At 36.7% G+C, this 20,925-nt stretch overlaps 1 protein-coding gene across 2 annotated transcripts in view; it reads right to left on the reverse strand.

Moving 5' to 3' along the window:
* dom (domino helicase) overlaps positions 1 to 20,925 on the reverse strand; it is an 896,769-nt gene that overhangs the window by 74,129 nt on the left and 801,715 nt on the right. For both annotated transcript variants that reach the window (XM_090388005.1, XM_090388004.1), the window contains 2 exons: positions 20,264 to 20,494; positions 7,476 to 7,640 (listed from right to left, as the gene is read on the reverse strand). In XM_090388005.1, coding sequence (XP_090244131.1) covers positions 7,476 to 7,640; positions 20,264 to 20,494 — 396 coding nt within the window. The remainder of the gene's footprint in view (positions 1 to 7,475; positions 7,641 to 20,263; positions 20,495 to 20,925) is intronic.

A 20,925-nucleotide genomic window follows, 5' to 3' on the forward strand; every position in this document is an offset into this window, starting at 1 on the left:
GAAAGGCACCTTGGGTGGATGGGATCTATCCAGTTATATTAAAGGAGGCAGCAAAGGAAGTAAGCAAACCCTCAGCCATAATTATGAGAGCTTCCTTGGACTCAGGGGAGGCACCCATGGACTGGAGATGTGCAAATGTGACCCCTATTCACAAAGGAGGATAAAAGGCTGACACAAGTAATTACAGACCTGTGAGTTTAACTTCTGTTCCCGGAAAATTAATGGAGGCACTGGTTAAAGAAGCACTGCAGGATCATCTAGACAAGACTTCAGTTATAGCTCGGACACAGCATGGTTTTGTTAAGGGGAAGTCTTGCCTGACCAATTTGATTGAATACTATGATGCAGTCACAAAAGAACTGGATGCAGGGAATAACTTTGATATTATATACTTGGATCTTAGAAAGGCTTTTGATACTGTTGCACATGGAAGACTGCTGCACAGATTGGAGCAGTGTGGTATTGGAGGCAAATTGCTGCTATGGATAAAGGGGTGGTTGAGGGGGAGAAGACAGAGAGTGGTAATCAATGGACACTGCTCATCGTGGACTAATATTATTAGTGGAGTCCCTTAGGGTTGTGGTGGAGGTTGATTGCCTAAATAAGTTTAAGGCTCAGCTGGACAGGTATTTTGAACGAACAGAGGGGTTAAGTGGAAGTGGGTTTTTTTTTTTTTTTTTTGGCTGATGCTGCATAAGCTTGCTTTCTTGCATCAAATGCCTGTACTAATGCTAATGCTAATACCACAGAAAAGGTCCGGTGCCTCCGTAGCCAGGTGGACAGGAGCAGCAGTGCGTAGCACACGCTTCTTGATTAGACCGGGGTTCAAGCCTGTCACCACCAAATATGGAGAATGCAGAAAGGTCAGGGAATGATCCCAGAACAATATGGCCTTAGTTGCTAATGCTCCTAAAAACCAAACAACAACAGAAAAGGTTAGGCCGGCAAAGGCAGATTATGAGAAATCGGTGGCAAAGCTCGATGCAAAGTAACTGAACAGTTATTTTGCATTAGCATTAGCATTAGTAGAGGCATTTGATGCAAGAAAGCAAGCTTATGCAGCATCAGTCAAAAAAAAAAAAAAAAAACAACAATAAATAAATAAAAAATAACCACTTCCACTTCACCCCTCTGTTCGTTCGAAATACCTGTCCAGCTGAGCCTTAAACTTATTTAGGCTATCAACTTCCACGAAAAAGGGATGGAAGTCTGTTCCACCAACCTACCACCCACTGGCTAAAGGCAAATTTCCGCACGTCTATCCTACATCTGTCTTTCCTCAATTTGAATTTATGCCCTCTCAGGTGATTTTTCTGAGCTAGAGGAAGAATCCCATCAGCATTGAGCATGCTTAAACCATTCAAGGCTTTATACACCTCTATCAGATCACCTCGCTGGTGCCTAGTCTCCAGACACTGTAATTTGCAAAACTTAAGCCTTTCTTCGTAAGAGCACCCCTTTGTTCCATTCACTAATCTTGTTGCCCTTCTCTGTACTCGTTCCAGCAGCTCTACATCCTTCTTGAAATGAGGCCTCCAGACCTGTATACAGTACTCTAGGTGTGGCCTGACCATTGCCTTATACAATGGAATAATCACCTCCTTATCCCTGCTGGAAAAATTCCTGTATATCATTGACAATACTCCATGAGCTACTCTTGCAGCCCGTCTGCACTGCTCAGAGAACTTCATATCTGCCTGCCCAACCACCCCCAAGTCCCTTTCATTCTCTACCACTGTCAGTGTAGTACCACAGAGTTGATACGTTGCTCTGGGGTTGCTGTTTACCATGTGTAGTACTTTACATTTGTCAATGTTAAACTTCATTTGCCACCTCTCAGCCCATCTGCTCAACCTTTCCAGATCCTGTTGCAGCAGCATAGTGTCAGTAGTGTCCTTGACAACCCTGCCAACCTTTGTATCGTCTGCAAACTTGGACATTAAGCTTGATATACCATCATCAATATCATTTATAAATACAGAAAACAATAATGGACCCAACACTGAGCCCTGAGGGACTCCACTAATAACATTAGTCCACGATGAGCAGTGTCCATTGATTACCACTCTCTGTCTTCTCCCCCTCAACCACCCCTTTATCCATAGCAGCAATTTGCCTCCAATGCCACACTGCTCCAATTTGTGTAGCAGTCTTCCATGTGCAACAGTATCAAAAGCCTTTCTAAGATCCAAGTATATAATATCAAAGTTATTCCCTGCATCCAGTTCTTTTGTGACTGCATCATAGTATCCAATCAAGTTGGTCAGGCAAGACTTCCCCTTAACAAAACCATGCTGTGTCTGAGCTATAACTGAAGTCTTGTCTAAATGATCCTGCAGTGCTTCTTTAACCAGTGCCTCCATTAATTTTCCTGGAACAGAAGTTAAGCTCACAGGTCTATAATTACTTGTGTCAGCCTTTGATAATCCCTTGTGAATTGGGGTCACATTTGCACATTTCCAGTCTATGGGTACCTCCCCTGAGTCCAAGGAAGCTCTCATAATTATGGCTAAGGGTCTGCTTACTTCCTTTGCTGCCTCCTTTAATATAACTGGATAGATCCCATCCACCCCGGGTGCCTTTCTTGTGTTTATCTTCAACAGTTTCTCCTCCACTTTACTCCCAGTTATTTCAAGATTCTGTAGCTTACTGCTAGAGTTGAATACACCTCTGGCATTCCCCTTGCTGAATAACTCCTCATGTGTGAATATCGATGCAAAATATTCATTTAGTTTGTTAGCTACCTGAGCAGGATCATCAACAGTTGACCCATCAATATCAAGTGGACCAATCTGATTCATCCCCTTCCTTCTAGAGTTTACATAAGTAAAGAACTCTTTGCTGTTTTTATTTGCATCCCTTGCCAAGGATTTCTCGTAATCTGCCTTCGCCTGCCTAACCTCCTTTGTAACTTGGTTGCATATCAACTTGTATCTATCATAGTCTTCTGTGACATGTGTTAATTTATAAGTATCCCATGCATTTTTCTTCTCTGCCATATACCTCATTAGTTCATCTGACATCCATTTTGGCCTAAACCTTGAACAATATTTCTTAGTTGGTATGTAAAGCCTAGTAGCTTCCAAGATAAGTTCTTTGAATGCTTCCCATTTTGAATTTGCTGTTGGTAACATCATCAGTTGGTCCCACTGTATAGAATTTAAATACTGTCTCAGTCCATCGTAGTCGCCTTTACGGAAGCAATAACCCTTCCCTTTACCCCTAATGGTAGTTCCTCTTTTAGTAAATCCCACTTCAGCACACTGTGATCACTGCCACCTAGTGGTTCATTTATCTGCAGATTCTTAATGCATGCAGAATCACTGCTGATAATCAAATCAAGAGTATTACTCCCTCTAGTTGCCTCCCAAACATGCTGATGTAGAAAACAATCATCCAATAAATCCACAAAAGACCTGCTAGTGCGTGAGTAACCAGCCCCCAAATTCCAGTCAATATCTGGAAAGTTAAAAATCCCCCATTATAAGACATTCTGATTTACTGGCCCACTCTATTTCTCTGCACAATTGCTCATTATACTTATCAGATTCATTAGGCCTATAACACACACCTACTCTCATTTTTCCTTTCCCAGTGCTTATGTCACACCAAACAGACTCAACATTGCACTGTCCACCAACATCAATTGGATGCACTTCCTTCGATTTTATATGTTTCTTAACTAACAGCATAATCCCTCCTCCCTTCCTGTCTCGTCTATCCTTTCTGCACACATTGTAGTCCCCAAATTTCAATTCTGCACTGCTTATATCTGTGTGACACCACATCTCTGGTATTCCAACAATATCCGCCTTTGATGTCTTGACTAGCACTTCAAGCTGATCAAATTTATTAACTATACTCCTAGCATTGGTGTACATGCAAGTATACATGCACCTGTTCCTACTCTTAGTTACCCTAACACAGCCCATGTATTTACTTGTTCCACTATGACTCTCAGCAGTCCTGGAATTCTCCATTACCTTGCTTTCCAGGCCGATGCTCATTCTAATAGAAACAGTGCAAGAATTATTTTTGCCTCTGCCTGCGGTCACTGTTAACCTTTTAGTCTGTGAATCCCCCAAGCTAGCAGTTTTCCGACCCACCTAACACTGCCTTGATAGCATCAGCAAATATTCTTGCACCCTTTCTATTTAAGTGTACCCCCATCCTTGTGAAAGCAATCTCTCCTGTCAACAAGCACAGACCAGGCTGAAAAAAATTCTACCCCTTGAGCCTTGCACAATCTCTCCATGGCCAAATTGATCAATAAGGCTCTCATCATATACTCCCTCCTATCATGTCTGAGCAGAATTGCAGACACTTTCACATTCAACCCTAACTCACGACTTTTTTTCAACATTGACCTGTACTTGTTGAGTAAATCTGCAGATCTCTTACTCTTAATGCCATTAGGTACAATAATATCACCTTTTGTGCCCTTAAAAGATGATATCTGCTCTACAACGTCATCAACCTTTGCCCCTAGCAGACATATCCTGGTCCTGTTCCACATATCACTTGGACACTTTTCATTTATGAAACTTCTTCAATGGAACAAATGCATTTGTAACTTCCAGGATAAATTCCTCGAATCCCAGTCTTTTGAAATTGAAGCCCTGTGCTTTTCCTTTGATGATATTAATTTATTTGAACACTACCTGCACCTGCTCTTGGTGCAGGTAACTCCATTCAAAGTTTTACCTACTATAAAACTTTGGATGGAGTTTATATCTTTGGTGAGAATCAAGTTGAGTATATTAGAACTCACTCCCCCCCCATGCTTTCTCTAACATGGTGAAATAAATAAGAATCATCCAGATGGCTCAAAATTCTGTTTTCCAGTGGCATATTGCCAGTTCACTATTTATAATCTCCAAGGCAAGTCAGAGAGAGAGTCTCCTATAATAAGGGAATCATTTTTGGGTTCCCCCCCCATTAAACTTAACCAGAAAGATTTTTTGTCATACTCCTCAGAATTGTTTGCAAGTGGTTTGTAGTCATCTAGCACCATATAGATATCCAAGTGAACTTGATCCAAATATGGGTATGGTCTAGAGATAAGCCCTTGACCCTCCCTATCCATTCTGAATAGATAATACTTAGTGATCCTAACTGTAGGCAGTACAGCTGCCTACAGTTAGGATCCCCAAGTATTTTATCATTTTCGCAGAATGGAGATGAGCTCCACCTGAAGAAACCACTGGATTCCTAGTCACTGACAGGTGCCATTTCAATAACACAGTTTTACTTTTTGTTGTGGATATAGTGTATAGCGTTAATTGTAATGCGGCTCCGGGGGTTCCCCCAACTCTGCATCAGGCAACATGATGAATACAAAACTCTATACAGGTCAGATTTATGTCAGTTAGTGAGTGTTCCATGTAGTATTAGTATGGGGTTGTGTTGTTCATTCGGCATCTTAGACTACGGGGGGCCTGTGTTCTCACACAAAAACCTCTAGCTTACTGTTCAGCACCATAAGGAAGTGGGCTAAAGCACCGGGGGCAGCAGTGAACACTGTGGTAACCAAGGCTACATACAGGGCTACATCCAGTTTAAGAAAAAAAAAAAAAAAAAGGTTGGTGATAGTGGGGAAACAGGAAAAAGTGGGAGGGGATTAAAGTGGTAGAAAGGAAGGGGGGGTAATAAGGTGTCCACCTGGTTGAAAGGGGGAAGCAGAAGGGGTTCCCCAGGGCAGAATGCCCATCCTTCCCTGGGATGGGTTCTTGTGGACACTGGCAGTCCACAACAAAAAGTAAATCGCATCCTGCCGTAGAACCAGTTTGGTTCTATGGCGGGATGCAATGCAGTACAATTGCTGCAGAACAGATGCACTAAAGTAAAGTGGTGGAGGCAAAATTGATGTATCTGCGTAAAGAAACAAATCAGGCAAGAAAGTTGTTCCAATGGCATAAACGTTGGGGAGGAATGAGCAAATTACTCTGAAAAATGACTATCCGCATTTGCATAGAAAATATATTCATATGATTGTGAAAGAAAAATATAAAGCTTGGAAAGAACTGGTGAGATCCTGTGGCAGTGACAACCCCTGGGTTAGAGTTTATAAGATTTGTATTAACAAGCTGAGACACTCTGCTGCAGACATAACCAGTTCTATTCAAGTTAATGGTCGAACTTCAAGATTTTGATAAAAAAGTGTGCAGCTTATTTTCGATTATCTTGTTAGGTAATTCTAACTTAAAGGTAGATGCTGACACTGGATCTAAGGAATACTTGGAAATCAAGGAGTCAAATGAGTGTGAAGGTGAAGGAGATGACAGTGACTTTCAAGTCGATGAGTTAGAAATGGCTATTTCCAAGATAAAAAAAAAAAAAAAAAATGTCCATGAATGGACCTTGTTGAGGGTGAGGTTATCAAGCAAAGTTTTAGGTTGATTCCAAGTCATCTTCTCAGCATCTTCAGTGCATGTCTGTGAGATAGAGTTTTTCCAACCCAATGGAAGGTGGTGTTGCTAAAACTTTTAAAATCTCCAGTGAAACCGAAGGACAGAGAATCTCATCGTCTGATTGCTCTATTGAATGAACTGGGAAAAGTATATAGAAAATTCCTTGTGGTGTGAATAATGAACTGAGGTAACTACAATTTATCTGATGATTAATATGGTTTCACTGCAGGCAGAAGAATCGATGATACGTTACGGCCATGGGCGCCGGCAGGATATTTTGCAAGGTGGTGCCATGCAGGAATAAATTTTTTGTTCACCAAATTTTCGAATACATATAATATCTTAATTAAGTCAAGTTTGACTGATTTACATGCATAGCCGAGCCAACATTTCGTGAACGGTGGAAGAAAGTATTGCACAGACTGCAAGCACATTTGGGCAGAGTGAGAAAGAAAAATGCAAGAAATTTCATCACGAGAATGAATTTAAATTTTTATATAAAGATAGCAATTTTTATTTAAAGATAATGATGAAAATTAATGGGGTCTAATTCTGTTTTGCAAGAGTTATTTTAATTTTGTAGAATTTTTATTGTTTTAATGTGTTATTGTTTTAATAAATTAATGAAAATATTAAATATTATGTATTATTTCATAATCCAAAGGTGGTGCACTTGCACCACCTTGCACCATGTTTAGCCAGTGCCCATAGTTACAGCAGATTTTTGGTTGTGAAAGCACTTGAAAGTTGCATTTACAGAGATACTTTGTTTTGTTAGTGTGTTTAAAGAATAACAGTTGACCTGAAGTTTTAGCCATCTTCACAGACTTAGTGCAGGTTAGTATGAACGGTGTCATTCCTTTCTAATTAAAGTCGATGAGGTGGGCCTACAGAACCATGTAAAAAGTTTTATCAGATTTTTTTTTAAGTTTTAAAAATAGCTAAGAATTTTATAACCTTTTACTAAAATTACACTTCTATAAAGTTTATAATGATTTTAAAGAAACTATAATTAATATAATCATCTAGAAAAATAAATCATTAGTTTTTAACTAAACATCTTACTTTGGCAACCTGTGCTAATGATGCAACTTTCTGCTGTTGTTGCAACTGCACCTTCCTCTGTTGTTGAAGTAACTGATGTTGTAACTGTAGCTGGCGGAGTTGTTGTTGAGTGACAGTAGTAGCTGTTGGTGTGGTTCCTTTTGTTGGTGTCCCAGAAGCTTTGGCCTATATATTAAAAATAATACTTATTTGAAAGTGAAATTTCAAAATATATTTTCAATGTGCGTCATATTTCATGATGTCAAATATTTTTAAATCCCAGTTTACTTAGGATACTTCAATGGATTTTATGACTTGTTTCCTTATATTTTTATTCAGTGCCTCCCATATTACATATTTAAATCAGTTTTTGTTGCTACAATCAGTAGGTTTGGCAGAGCATGGATCAAACAGTTCTTGCATGAGAAAGATGTGAAAGTGATAAAATAAAAATCTTGATATTTTAGGAAAAAGATACAGAAAAATATGAAACAGGAGAGTGGGCAAAGCATTTTGTCTTTAGTTAAACATCTTAGAACATGGAAAAAAATCAAGTAAAGTAATTAAAAGTAAAGATAAATTAAAACATGAGAAAAGGATATTTTAAAAATATGGAGTAAAGATGTTGAACTGCTAAATAAAGGAGAAGGAAAATGTTCAAATGGCAGAAATTTGGATGCTATTTCTACTGTTGGGGCATAAAATGATGTGGAAAAATTTTGACAATGGAACAGCAGTGAGATGAAATTAAACCTGAAATAATGTAATAAGAGATAATTATATATTCACAACAAACAGTTACAAGCATTGTCAGAGTTTGTTTTCTGAAGAATAAGCTCCACAAGCTTGTTCTTCATAAAAATAAGCTCTACAAGCTTGTTCTTCAGAAAAATAAGCTCTACAAGCTTGTGCTTCAGAAAAATCAGGAAAAAGGAGAAATAAAGTTGGATTTGGCAATTACAAAAGAATTTCATCCTCTAGCATGTCAGTTAAATATTGTGGAGTATCTTAGAGAAGAGAATTAGAAGTTTTGTTCAATGCAGTCTTAGGGAAGAGTCAGGATTTAGGCCAAATAAGGGGGGGAGGATCTGGAAAAAATATTTGTAGTAGAGCAAATTATAGAAAAGTAACAGTAATATAATAAATTAGAGAAAAGTAACAGTAATATAACAAATTAGAGAAAAGTAACAGTAATATAACAAATTATAGAAAAGTAACAGTAATATAACAAATTATAGAAAAGTAACAGTAATATAACAAATTATAGAAAAGTAACAGTAATATAACAAATTATAGAAAAGTAAAAGTAACAAATTATAGAAAAGTAACAGTAATATAACAAATTATATATTTAGGATTCGTAACATTGAAAAAGTATACGACAAAGTATCTCAAAATCTCCTTTTACAAATATCAGAAACATATATTATTAAGAGTAATCTTTTAAGGGAATGAAAAGTTATATAAAAACTACAAATAGGGCAGAGCTGCACCTTACATTAATTATTTTTATAATTTCCATGGACCATTTTAATATTATGTACTTAGAGCATTTTTTAGCATGGAGATGTCATTATTATATGGTACTGATGCCATTCTATTAATAAGTTAGATAAATTGTCTAGATAATCTGACACCATTGAAAAATCAGCTATACAAAAATAAATGTTATGGAATCTAGTATTAGTAGTGGAAAATGATGCAAGAAAGCAAGTTTATACAGCATCAGCCGAAAAAAAAAAAAAAAAAACCATTCTCATTTCACCAATCCATTCCCTTCAATAGTTTGTCTAATTCTTCCTTGAATTTATTCAAACTATCCCTTCCACAACAACAACAAAGCTCTGGAGACTGAACACAGGTTCCAAACTTGCAATAGGCAAAATGGTGGTATTGTACCAGTTTATGAGGATCATCTACTACCTAATATTGCCTGGTAACACACAGGGGTGACATACCTCCGTGTGGTCTGGACACTTTGACCCCTACTTACTTCGGTTCACGGCTAGGTGGTCACCTACAGTGTGCTAGGTGCAGTATTTCAGGATTTGCACATGGGTGTTATACCCAGGATTACTAATAGTCCCACCATCGTGAAGGTGCAAGCAGAGGATTTGGCTGTTAGAGACTGACCAGACTTTGCTGAAATTAGGTCCACTTGATATGAGTCTCACCCAAATATCAGTTCCATCAGCGTTTTAGACTCCCAGGTAGCAAGCACAGCGTGGCATATCTGAGAGAATGTTTACCTCAAGGACATTCATCAATATCATTAATAAATACAGAAAACAACAATGTGCTCAGCATCTAACCCCCAGGGAACTCCACTAGTAACATTAGTCCAAGAAGAGCAATGTCCACTGATAACCACTCTCTGTCTTCTTCCACTCAACAAACTTTTTATTTATAGCAGTAACGTCCTTAATTCCATACTGCTCCAATTTGTACAGCAATCTTTTATGTGCAACAGTATCAACAGCTTTCCTTAAAAAATCAAAGTACAGGTAGCCCTCAATTTACATTGGGGTTAGGTTCCTGGAGGGACAAGCACAAACGGAATTGGTGCAAATAGAACCCTTTATATAATGGAGTCAATCGGAAATCACAGGGTAAGGTTCCGGGCACCAAAAATTTTACTTACCACTTTGCAGCGATTGTTTTATTTTATTAGCATTCATTGATGGAGGTATATTCATAGCCCTACACACATTAGGGCGGCTTTCATCAGATTCTATCCTTCGAATATTGCACTAGGATTCAATTAACTACTTTTACCGGACATGGCGTGTCTTTATTCTATTAAATTAAAAACTTTATAACATGATTTATTAATAGGACAATTAATAAAAAAATGTTAGTGTAATAAACAACCAACTGAATGCTTCACCGCATGGACCTTTCCTACCTGCATTCATGAGTGGTTACTTTGAGGGCGGAAGTCTTTCTCGTCTCTGATACAAATGTGCTAATTGCTGATTGGCTCAGATTGTCCTAAATCACACAAAAAGTGCACGATACATAGCACAGTATGATGCTGATAAATTTTGTCTGATGATTTTAAACTTTCAATTTATAAAAAAATTGCAAAAAAAAAATAAATAAATAAATAAAAATGCTGTTGTGGTTAGTGATCAGCGCAAAATGAGGATGCAAAATTATTTTTTGCATCCAGTTGCTTTGTAAGCACATCATAGTATCCAATCAATTTGTCAGACAAGACTTCCCCTTAACAAATCTGTGCTGTGACATGTGGGGGGAAGATAATATAAAGTTATTGTTATTTACTGAAATTCACAAAGATTACTATCTTTCCTTGTATATCTCTTATTTAGATTTTTCTTAGTTGCCCTCATACCTACCAAGACCCCACTTTTTTTGCCACCTGACTGCTATACACTATCTCACAGAACAGCGGTTCCCAACCGGTGATTCATGAACCCCTGGGGGTTCGTGAAAGTGTTCCAGGGGGTTCTCACTAAAAATTCTGTAATGGTGTCTGCATAGATTTACATTGGTATATTATTGTAAACTACAAAATATAACTAATAATAAGCAATAAAGTAAACTAAAATTAAATAAAAAGTAAAGAATTGTCAAAGAAATCTCCCATATATCCCACAATTCCTTATAATTACTTTACTATCTTACAGTATATCATGTTAAATTAATATCTAAAATTATTTCTTGGCTAAACATCCAAGAGTATGAAAAAGATTGTTTATGCATGGGTAATGCGAGGTATAATCAGATGCATGCATATACTACCTGGGTAGTAGAAACGATGGAAGTGCAATACCCATGCATAAACAATCTTTTTCATACTCTTGGATGTTTAGTCAAGAAATGGTTTAACATTAAACCATTCATACCATCAAGAATCTCTCATATTGTGGAGTTATACTTCATAACCAGTTGTCGCTATTGCAACAACAGGGTACCCATCCACCTACAGATGAGTAAGCCAACAATCTTCGAAACAGTGCCATCTGGGAGGTGGTATCCACCAAGAATAAGTAACATTAGTCTGGTGAAGTTACTTATTCAAAGCAGTGCAATACCACGGCCACTCGTTCTGAAGGTTCATTCACAATATGAGATATGAATAAATGATGCAGTCATACTACCTGGGTAAGTAGAAATGATGGAAGGGCATTACCCATGCCTAAACAACTTTTTTAAATAAATATATTTTCCATACTATTTACCGTGCATGGGTTGAAAAGATGAAAGAAGATATTTGTTGACATCAGACTTTAACTTCTGTAGACTGTAATTTTCAGGAAATACGTATGACGGAAGGTTGTTCCAGAAAACGGCAGTTTTCTGGAACAACCTTCCGTCATCACGAGGAAGATGAAAAGTTGGTTGTGTGAGTTTGAAGCTGGACAGTAAATGGATGTTGGCTAGTGGCGGCACATGTTCGGACTGTTTTGAAAGAGAGAGCGGGAATTATAGAAGCCAATTCAGAAGAACAGTGCCCATGGAAATATCTGTAGAAAAGGCATGCAGCAGAAACAGTACGTCTATGAGACACCAAGTGCAAAGGCTCTGTTAGAGATGAGTCTAACTGCCCTCTTCTAAATGGAATCTAGAAGCCTGCAAGAGGTTTTGGGGACGCCGCCCCAGATGTGGGAAGAATATTCCATGGTAGGATGGATTTGCAATCTGTACGGAGCGAACAGCTGTTTCGAAGAAAACAGCTTGATTTTCCCTTTTTTTCCGAGAGCAAAAGAGAATACCAAGTTTTTTTAGATGCAGAGGAAGCAATATTTGTAATGTGCTTGTGCCACAAGACAGATTAGAAGTCAGGGTAATCCCCAAGATCTTGTCTAGAAATTGGAGTGTCATCGAAGATAAGCATAGGAGCAGAAGAATCCATTTTGCGAGATATAAGACAGGACTTAATTTTAGAAGGATTGAAATTAAGTTTTCTTTGCACCACTGGAGAATTCCAAGAGCTTCGACTTCTCGAGTGGATAGTCGAGAAGTTGAAGCTGTTTCAGCAGGGTAGGGTTTCTCAAACTGGAAGATGGAAAGTAATGTGCTATCACCAGCAAAACTATGGATAGGATTTCCGGTCAATGGAAGAAGGACATTAATATACAAGAGGAAAAGAGTGGGAGAAAGAACTGAACCTTGGGGGGGGGGGGGAGGACACCAGCATTAGTGGAAAAGTAAGAAGACAGAAAGCAGTCTACAATCACCCACAGTGAGCAGTCAGACAGAAAACGGGATGCCCAATTACAAAGCTCACAAACCATAGGATGGAAGCTTATTTAGAAGACCTTTATGCCAAACATGATCAAAAGCCTTTGAAATGTCAAAAGAAATGGTTTGAGTTTCACCAAAAACTTTTCCATTGAATTTGTCCATAGATGTATATCTTATTTTTCAAGAGGAGTGTTTCCATTTACAATGGGTTTCCTCAGCCTACAAGTTATTTTTTGGTAGGATTTTTTTCCTGCCATAAAGTGCGGTTCAAGGTGTCTTAGTCAGTTAAACCTCGGGCTGTCATTCACTCCCGCTCTCCATCCATCTATGTCCTACTGGGTCTTCCTCTTCTCCTTCTTCCAGCAGGTATCCATTCCAGGATAGTCTTTGGATATCTGGTTTCTTGCATCCGTTTTTACATGTCCATACCATGTGAAACGTTTTTCTTTGATAGTGTAAATATTCTTTTTCACTTCCATTTTCTCTCTTATATCTTCATTCCATTTTCTGTCTCTTCTAGAAGTTCTTTCATAGATGTACATAAGCCAGAACATCAACAGTGGAATGACACTGATGGAATCCCTGCTGGCGATCATTGACCAGATGAAAGATTTCCAGATAGTTTAAGAGTTGGCGGTTAATTTATTTCTCATTTTCTTTGGAAAGAGTAGAAGTAATCGCGATGGGACGATAATTGGATGGAAGTGATTTGTCACCATTTTTAGGAACTGGCTGGATATGAGCAAATTTCCAAGAAGGAAAAACACCTTTGGAATAAGAAATTGAAGCAAGACGACACAAAACAGGCATAAGTTCACGGGCACAGGTTTTGAAAACAAGTGGAGAAATACCATCGGGACCTGGAGCTTTCGTAGCATCAGATTCATCAAAATCCTTCTGACGGAAAACTACAGGATTCATTGAATGGAGTGTACTGGGAACGGTTTAAGGGGATTTACCAAGATCATCAATTCATGAGTTGGAAGAAAAATAGGTTGCTAGCAGGTCTTTGGCTGATGTGGCAATAGAACCATCTGGTTTTGACAGAGGCAGGAATAGAGATGGGCAAAAATTGCGACCAATAGCTTTGGCACACCCAGGTCCTGAGCTGGATATTATCATTCTTCTCTTTCTTGGCGATTCCCTTCTACTTCTGACTCTCTCTCTCTCTCTCTCTCTCTCTCTCAGGGTAACTCGGAATTTTTTTTTTTTTGGCTGGCACAGCATAAGCCTCAGGTTTCCTTGCACCATATGGCTAATAATAATAGTAATAATGCTTGGCAATACTTAATAATTTTTATTATGCAATGTCATTTATAAAAACGTAATGCTGGAAATATTTTATAACGAAAATTAAGTACTTTTATATGATTTCTTATGGGTTCGCGATAAAAATATTATGTTGAAAGGGGTTTGCGAGTCAAAAAAGGTTGGAAACCACCGTCACAGAAGATTCTCAGGTTCATGAGGGTAATTTCTTTTGTTTCTCCTTTGTCAGTTTCCAGGATTCTCTTGCCAAATTGTGGGAGAGCAAACTCTTAACTAGGCAAGCAAGGCGTGTGTTACTTAGAATAACAGGACTCAAAGTGAAAATAAAACATGAAATTTATTACATACATATATACAACTGAACTAGATAGCATATGATCATAATACACAAAGTTGACTCAGAGATATCTTGCATATATTCTTATTATTCTTATTATTCATTATTCTTATTACAGAAAGAAACTGTAATATTATTCTTATTACAGTTTCCCTTCACTAGTTATTCTGATTTGACAAATATATAAAAAAAACACATGATTCATTCTTCTTGCCTTATTCCCTAATTAACTCCTAACACCTGAACATTCACAATATATACTTTCTTTACTCCTGGATACTGTTTCATATAGCAATAATCAAATATGCTGCAATCATCATTCAGCTCTTTGTTCTCACTACACTGTTACAATATACTAGTAGACCAATCTTCCCTCCTTGTTTCTAATCATTCATATAAACCAAATTTTGGTTTATATGTACACAAATCTTCATTAAAACACTATTTTCAGAGTTGCTCATATAACTTAATTATCTATCATTTAAAGCATATTCAGAATCTTTCTTAATCTCTTTACTCCCCTTTCTAACACCTTATAGCTATTTGTACATCAAATTCATCTATTAAAACACCATGTTCAGCTTTGCTCATATAACTTAATTATCTATAATTTAAAACATAGCCAGAATCTTTCTTTATTCTAGTGCTACCCCTTTCATTAATTACCCTACTATTTTACTAACAGTCCTTCTTGTTAACTTAGAATATACCTAATATATTGCTCACCTACTTCTTTCTCTTCTTCTCCAGGGAGGTTTCAGGCTTTCATCTTAGGCTCTCCAGGATGTCATCTTGGGCTTTCCTTTCTGGTTTCCTTCATTTGTTTCCTCCTGACTCTGCTTCAGATAATTTTTCGGAACTCTTGGCTGCTTAGGTCTGGCATCCTTGATCTCCTGGACTTCCTGCTCTGAATACAGAACTCCTCCTTTACTATGGATCACTCAGATGTATCTTTCTCCAAGGGGTCATTACCTTTCCTGGTTCACTTAACCGTCTTTCATCACTTTTTTTGCTTATCATACTAGAACTTCACTTTTTTGCTTATCATACTAGAACTTCCCTTTACGTGCTATTCCTTAACTATTTTTCCCCTTACTGTCTAGGGCCCTTTTTGCGCTCCCTACATTTCTGCACTGCCCAACTTACTTTTTTCACTCTGTCTCCACAATCACTCTTTTAGCCACTTCTCTCCTTTCTTCACACTGAATCTCCTCCCACAGAACTCTCCACCAATCCCAAGAATTCACCTAATAGTCCTCTCTTTTCTATTCGTTAAAAAAATTCCATACCCTTTTTGCCCCGTGCACAAACCAAGCCTTGTTCCTGTAATTTTCTTGTCTAGTCTCCAAATATATCCATTTTCGTGTTTTCACATTTGCAAAAATGTTGTTAACTTACCAAAAAGTCGCCACAGTGACCTGGTCTTTTCTGACCCAAACGCTAGCCCATCGGGACTTATGTCCAGATGCTGCATAGATCAAATGTTTCTTAATCACCGGCATTTCACTGACCCAACTCTTTTTCCGCCCGTTTGCTAATGATCACTCCTTCCCTAGTAGGGGCAGCTGCCTTTGTTTACTGTCAGTTCACCCCTTTTCCCACACATTTACATTTATATGTTACTTTCTCTTCCATCTGAGTGCTATTCAATTTGCACATCTATAATCGCTTATTTCGAAATCCAGTATTCTTGCCATATATGCATCTCTTTAATGTCAAAAATTTTCCTTTCCATATAAAGGATTTGCCATGTCAAAGAATAATTTATTCCCACTCACAAAAATTTCCCATTAACTAACTCTCCATATTTGTAAGATTCACATTTTATAGACTGAAATATAACTGTACTCCTCTCTAGGAGGTCCTGCATTACTTCATTAATCAGTGACTCCATTGTTTTTCCTGAAACAGAAGTTACTCTAACAGGTCTGTAATCGCTCCTGCCACCCTTTGAACCCTATTTGTGAACTGGAGATTGGAGATATATTTGTACATCTCCAGTTCACGGAGACTTTCCCTGAATCCAAGGATGTTCTCATAATTGTTGCTAAGGATTTGCTTACCTCCGTTGCTGCCACCCTTAATATAATTGAGTAGATCCCATCCACCCCTGGTGCCTTTCTTATGTTTAACTTCAACGGTTTTTCTTCCACTTTCCTCTCAGTTATTACAAAATCATTTAGCTCCCTGTTAGAGTTTGATAAACTACTGGCAACCACTTCCCTAAAGAATTCCTCATGTGTGAATGTAGATGCAAAATACTTATTCAGTTTGTCAACACAATACTTATTCAGTTTGTCAGCAGTGTCATAAACAGATGAACCATCAATATCAATTGAAAAAATGTGATTCATACCCTTCCTTATAGTGTTTACTTAAGTAAAGAAGTCTTTTTTTTTTTTTTCTTTGCATCTTTTGCTAAAGATTTCTCATAATCTGCCTTAGCTTGTCTAACCTTTGTGACTTTATTACAGACTAGTTTATATCTAACATATTAGAGATTATTTATATCTACCAAATGCATGAGATGCATGTAAATTATCGCCTGATAATTTATATGCATCTCATGCATTTTTCTTCTCTTCCATGATTCTCATTAGTTAGTTCACTTGACATCATCCATTTAGGTCTATGCCTTGAAAACTCTGGTAAATATGATAAAAGCTCAGAGCATAAGCTAACCAACAACAAGAAATTGGAACAATTCAGTAATTTTTTTTTATATCTAGGAGCAGTTTTTAATGAGGATGAAAGATGAGTTATGGAATTAAACAACAGAATGAGTAAAGAAGGGAGCGTGGGAAGCCAGTTAAAGAGATTCACATAGAGCAGAAGAGAATTTAACTAAATGACAAAGTTATAACAGTTTTTAAACCAGTTTTAATTAAAAAGATTCACTGAAAAATCTTCAGAAATGAGAATTTGAAGAAAAACAAATGGATCTAAGAGATGAAAGAAATGGCAATGCCACATTACAAATAAGAAAATATGAAAAATTTTTTTCATAACTAATATACAATGAAAGGTAAGCAAATCAAACTTTAAATGGTGTTGGCATATATGACAAAGGATGTTAGAAGGCATATTAGCTAAACTGATAGTTGAAGCAAAAAATGAATGGTAACAAGGCCATGGGCAGACCAAGTGGAACATGGATTGATGGTGCAAGCAAGGATTAGAAGAAAGCATACTCTGGCTTGAGCTAAAGATATACAAGAAGGAAAAAGGACAGCATGGAAGAAAACAATGAGTGGAAGTCTGATACTCCATTATTTTCTTCCATGCTGGAAGAAAATAATGGAGTTTTTTTTAAAAAAAAAAAAAAAACAACTGCTGAAAATTCTTTATATTCACTTGAACTATAATCGAGCATTCCAGTTTTGGTTTTAAAAAATCATACATAGTTATTTAAGTCGCAAAAGTTAAGTTTTTTTATTTATTTTTTTAAAAATAAATATTTATACTATTTATAGTCAGACCTCTTTTTAAAGAACTTCTACATAAAAAAAAAAAAAGAAATCGCTTTAAAATTTAGTATCCCTGTCAACCATTCTGGAAAACCGTGTTTCCATTCTCAAATTGTTTGAGGAAACAGAACCCAGTTGGACCCGTGCGAAATTATGCCTGTATGAAGATGTAGTGAAGCAGTTTTTAAGTGAGTGAAGTTGATTTGAGACCAAAACATGCCGATATCATTAATAAAAAAGAAAAGACCATGGAGTATGCATCTTTTCTGGGGCATAAAACATTCCAAGCCAGTTCTTGTTGGCTGGACAAATTCGAAAAAGTTATTTCTGGTGAAAGTGGGGTTGTAATTGAAGACTGTACTCATTAGAAAGAAACAATTTTGAAAAAAATTATGAAGGATTAGGAGCCTAAAGACATATTCAACATTGATGAAACAGGTATATTTTATAAATGTTTGCTGAACAAGGCACTGACTTTTACAGGTGATAAATGTGTAGGTGGTAAAAATAGTAATGAAAAACCGAAGCTTTTGGTAATAGGCAAAAGTAAACAACCTCCTTTCAAAGGAGTAAAGTCGTCAGAGTTGGACTACAACAAAAAACTTGGATGACTAGTGAAATTTTTGAACAGTGGATTTTAAATTTTGATAGAAAGATGATAAAAGAAAACAGAAAAATCACTTTGACTGTCGACAACTGCTCTACCCACCCTCACTCAGTAATTTCAAAACTGACAAGTGTGAAGCTTGTCTAAAAACCTTGTCTAAACTGCACAAAAGAAAACAGAAAAGATTGTCAACAACTGCCCTGCCCACATTCATTCGGTAATTTCGAAACTTACAAGTGTGAAGCTTGTTATCTTCCCTCCGAATACCTCGTCTAAACTGCAGCTAATTGACAAAGGCATTAATCAAGAATTTGAAAATGCACTACTGAAGGCGGCGCATACTGAAAAAAAAAAAAAAAATTATACTGAGAATAGAAACCAACCAACCTATAGATTCTGTTATAGATTTGCAGATGTGCATATCAGAGTTGGAAAAAGTGTAGAGTCAAGATGGGATGGAAATAACGATTAAGAATTGTTTCGCAAAAGCAGGTTTTGTTAAAAAGGGAATTAACAGTGATGAGAGGGATGAATTGCTACAAGACATTGAGCAATCTTGGAAAGAACTTCAAGCGAGAGGTTTGATCAGTGGAGAAATTGTTCTTGAAGAATTTTTAGGAGTTGATAACAATGTCACAGTAGCTGAATATCCGAGTGACTCCAACATTTTGGAGTATATTCAATGTCAACGATGAGTTTGATGAAAATGAGAGCAATGAGGGCAATATAAAACCTTCCAAACATGAAATGTTGACAGCATTTGAAACTTTGCATCGAGGCCTTCAGTGGGAAGAAAATGTAACAGAAAATATATTTGAGTGCTTAAACAAATGCAAACATTTTTATGAACGATGTACAGTAAAATCCCATATTTAAAGACAATGCATAATTCCATATGGGTTTAAATTAACTATATAATATCAGTGCAGATACATCGTAGTTAACCCATAAAATTTAACTATGTACATAATAGTGTGAAGGCATTGTTTTAATTATATCTCATATTCTGACTACCTTCACAATGAGATACGAGGTATTGCACTACTTTGAGCAAGTTACACTTTTCTAGTAGAGAAGACTACTGTTACTTATTCTCAGTGGGCACCACTATCCAGATGGCACCGTTTCAAGGCTTGTTGGCATATATCTGTGGGTGGGCAGGTACCCTGGTAATGCAAACATGCCATCACAGTTGTGAAGTTAATGTCTGGATGGTGGTGTCCACTGAGAATAAGTAACAGTAGTCTTCACTACTAGAGAATTAAATATGAGATAATTAAATGATGCCTTTACACTACACACGTAGTTTAATTTTTTGATGAAACAAAATAGTTTCATCGTAGTTTAATTTTTTGATGAAATGGGTTAACTATGGTGTATCTACACTGATTTTATACATAAAAATCCCATGTACAACAAAAAATAACCAAATATTTTATGACACAATTCTTAGAAGTGTACTAATATATTGTGCACATCATGTAAGTAGTCATTTCTTAACATGTAATATTAATAAATTAATTGTTTTAAAATGTTAGAAAATTTATTCATTCCCACTTATTTCTGATTTATTTCCCATATTTTACTGTATTTCTGAATGTTGAATTACAGTATTTTTCTTTGTTGAAAAGATCATATTTCTTTATAACGAATTTTTCAAGTGAATGATCAATTTCATTATATGGAGGTCCACCTATATTTATGACAAAGAAGTATTATTTATATTCCAGTAAATATGAAAGCATCAGTATGAATAAGTTCAATAACAAATAACCTGGACTTCTGAGTTTTAATCCATCACTTAGTAATCTATTACTTTTGTACCAATCTGTGAATTCATTTATGGATATTATACCCAACTAATAAAGAGACTGTGAAAATAATTAGGAAAAAGATGGTAAAAATGAGTAAATCTTACCTGAGGTAAACTAACATTAATATTAACTCCTGCCATGGTTACAGCAGACATAGGAATAGTTACTGAAGGAGTTCCTCCCAATGTGGTAGGAGCAGCAACTGTTTTAACTAGTGTGGCAACAGGCGCTTGAACTGTTCCTGTAATTGATTGCTGCATTTGTTGTTGCTGTTGTTGTTGCTGCTGCTGCTGCTGCTGAAGTTGGGCTTGTGCTAAAATTTGAGCAGTTGTCAACTGAAAGAGAAAATGTGTCAATGCTAAAGTATAATGTTAGTTCAATTAAATGCATACATATTTAGTTAATTATTGACTCGCAAAGATGTTGCTAGCCTTGCATAATTCTGAATGACCTTAACTCTACAGATGAGAAAATGACATCATTTTTGTTGTAGATCTATGTAAATTTGATTGTAAAATTTTTAAACTTTAAGTTTAAAAAAACTGTGAATAAATTAAATAATCCATTCAACTGAGTCGCCCATTAAAAGTAAAAATGAACAAATGCAATAAGACATCAATAAACAATGGTCTGGTTCCATGTGTATCAGAATTCGGAGTGGATAAGTTTTATGTTGATGATGGAATGTTCTGGTGAAAAATCTGCATTGTGCCATTAGATTATATCTGTAGGCAAAATATAGTAGACTATTTGAACAGTAAAAAAC

Source organism: Mastigoproctus giganteus, chromosome 13, assembly GCF_048544385.1.
Source record: "Mastigoproctus giganteus isolate SK-2022 chromosome 13, ASM4854438v1, whole genome shotgun sequence".
In the NCBI taxonomy this organism is placed as follows: Eukaryota; Metazoa; Arthropoda; class Arachnida; order Uropygi; family Thelyphonidae; genus Mastigoproctus; species Mastigoproctus giganteus.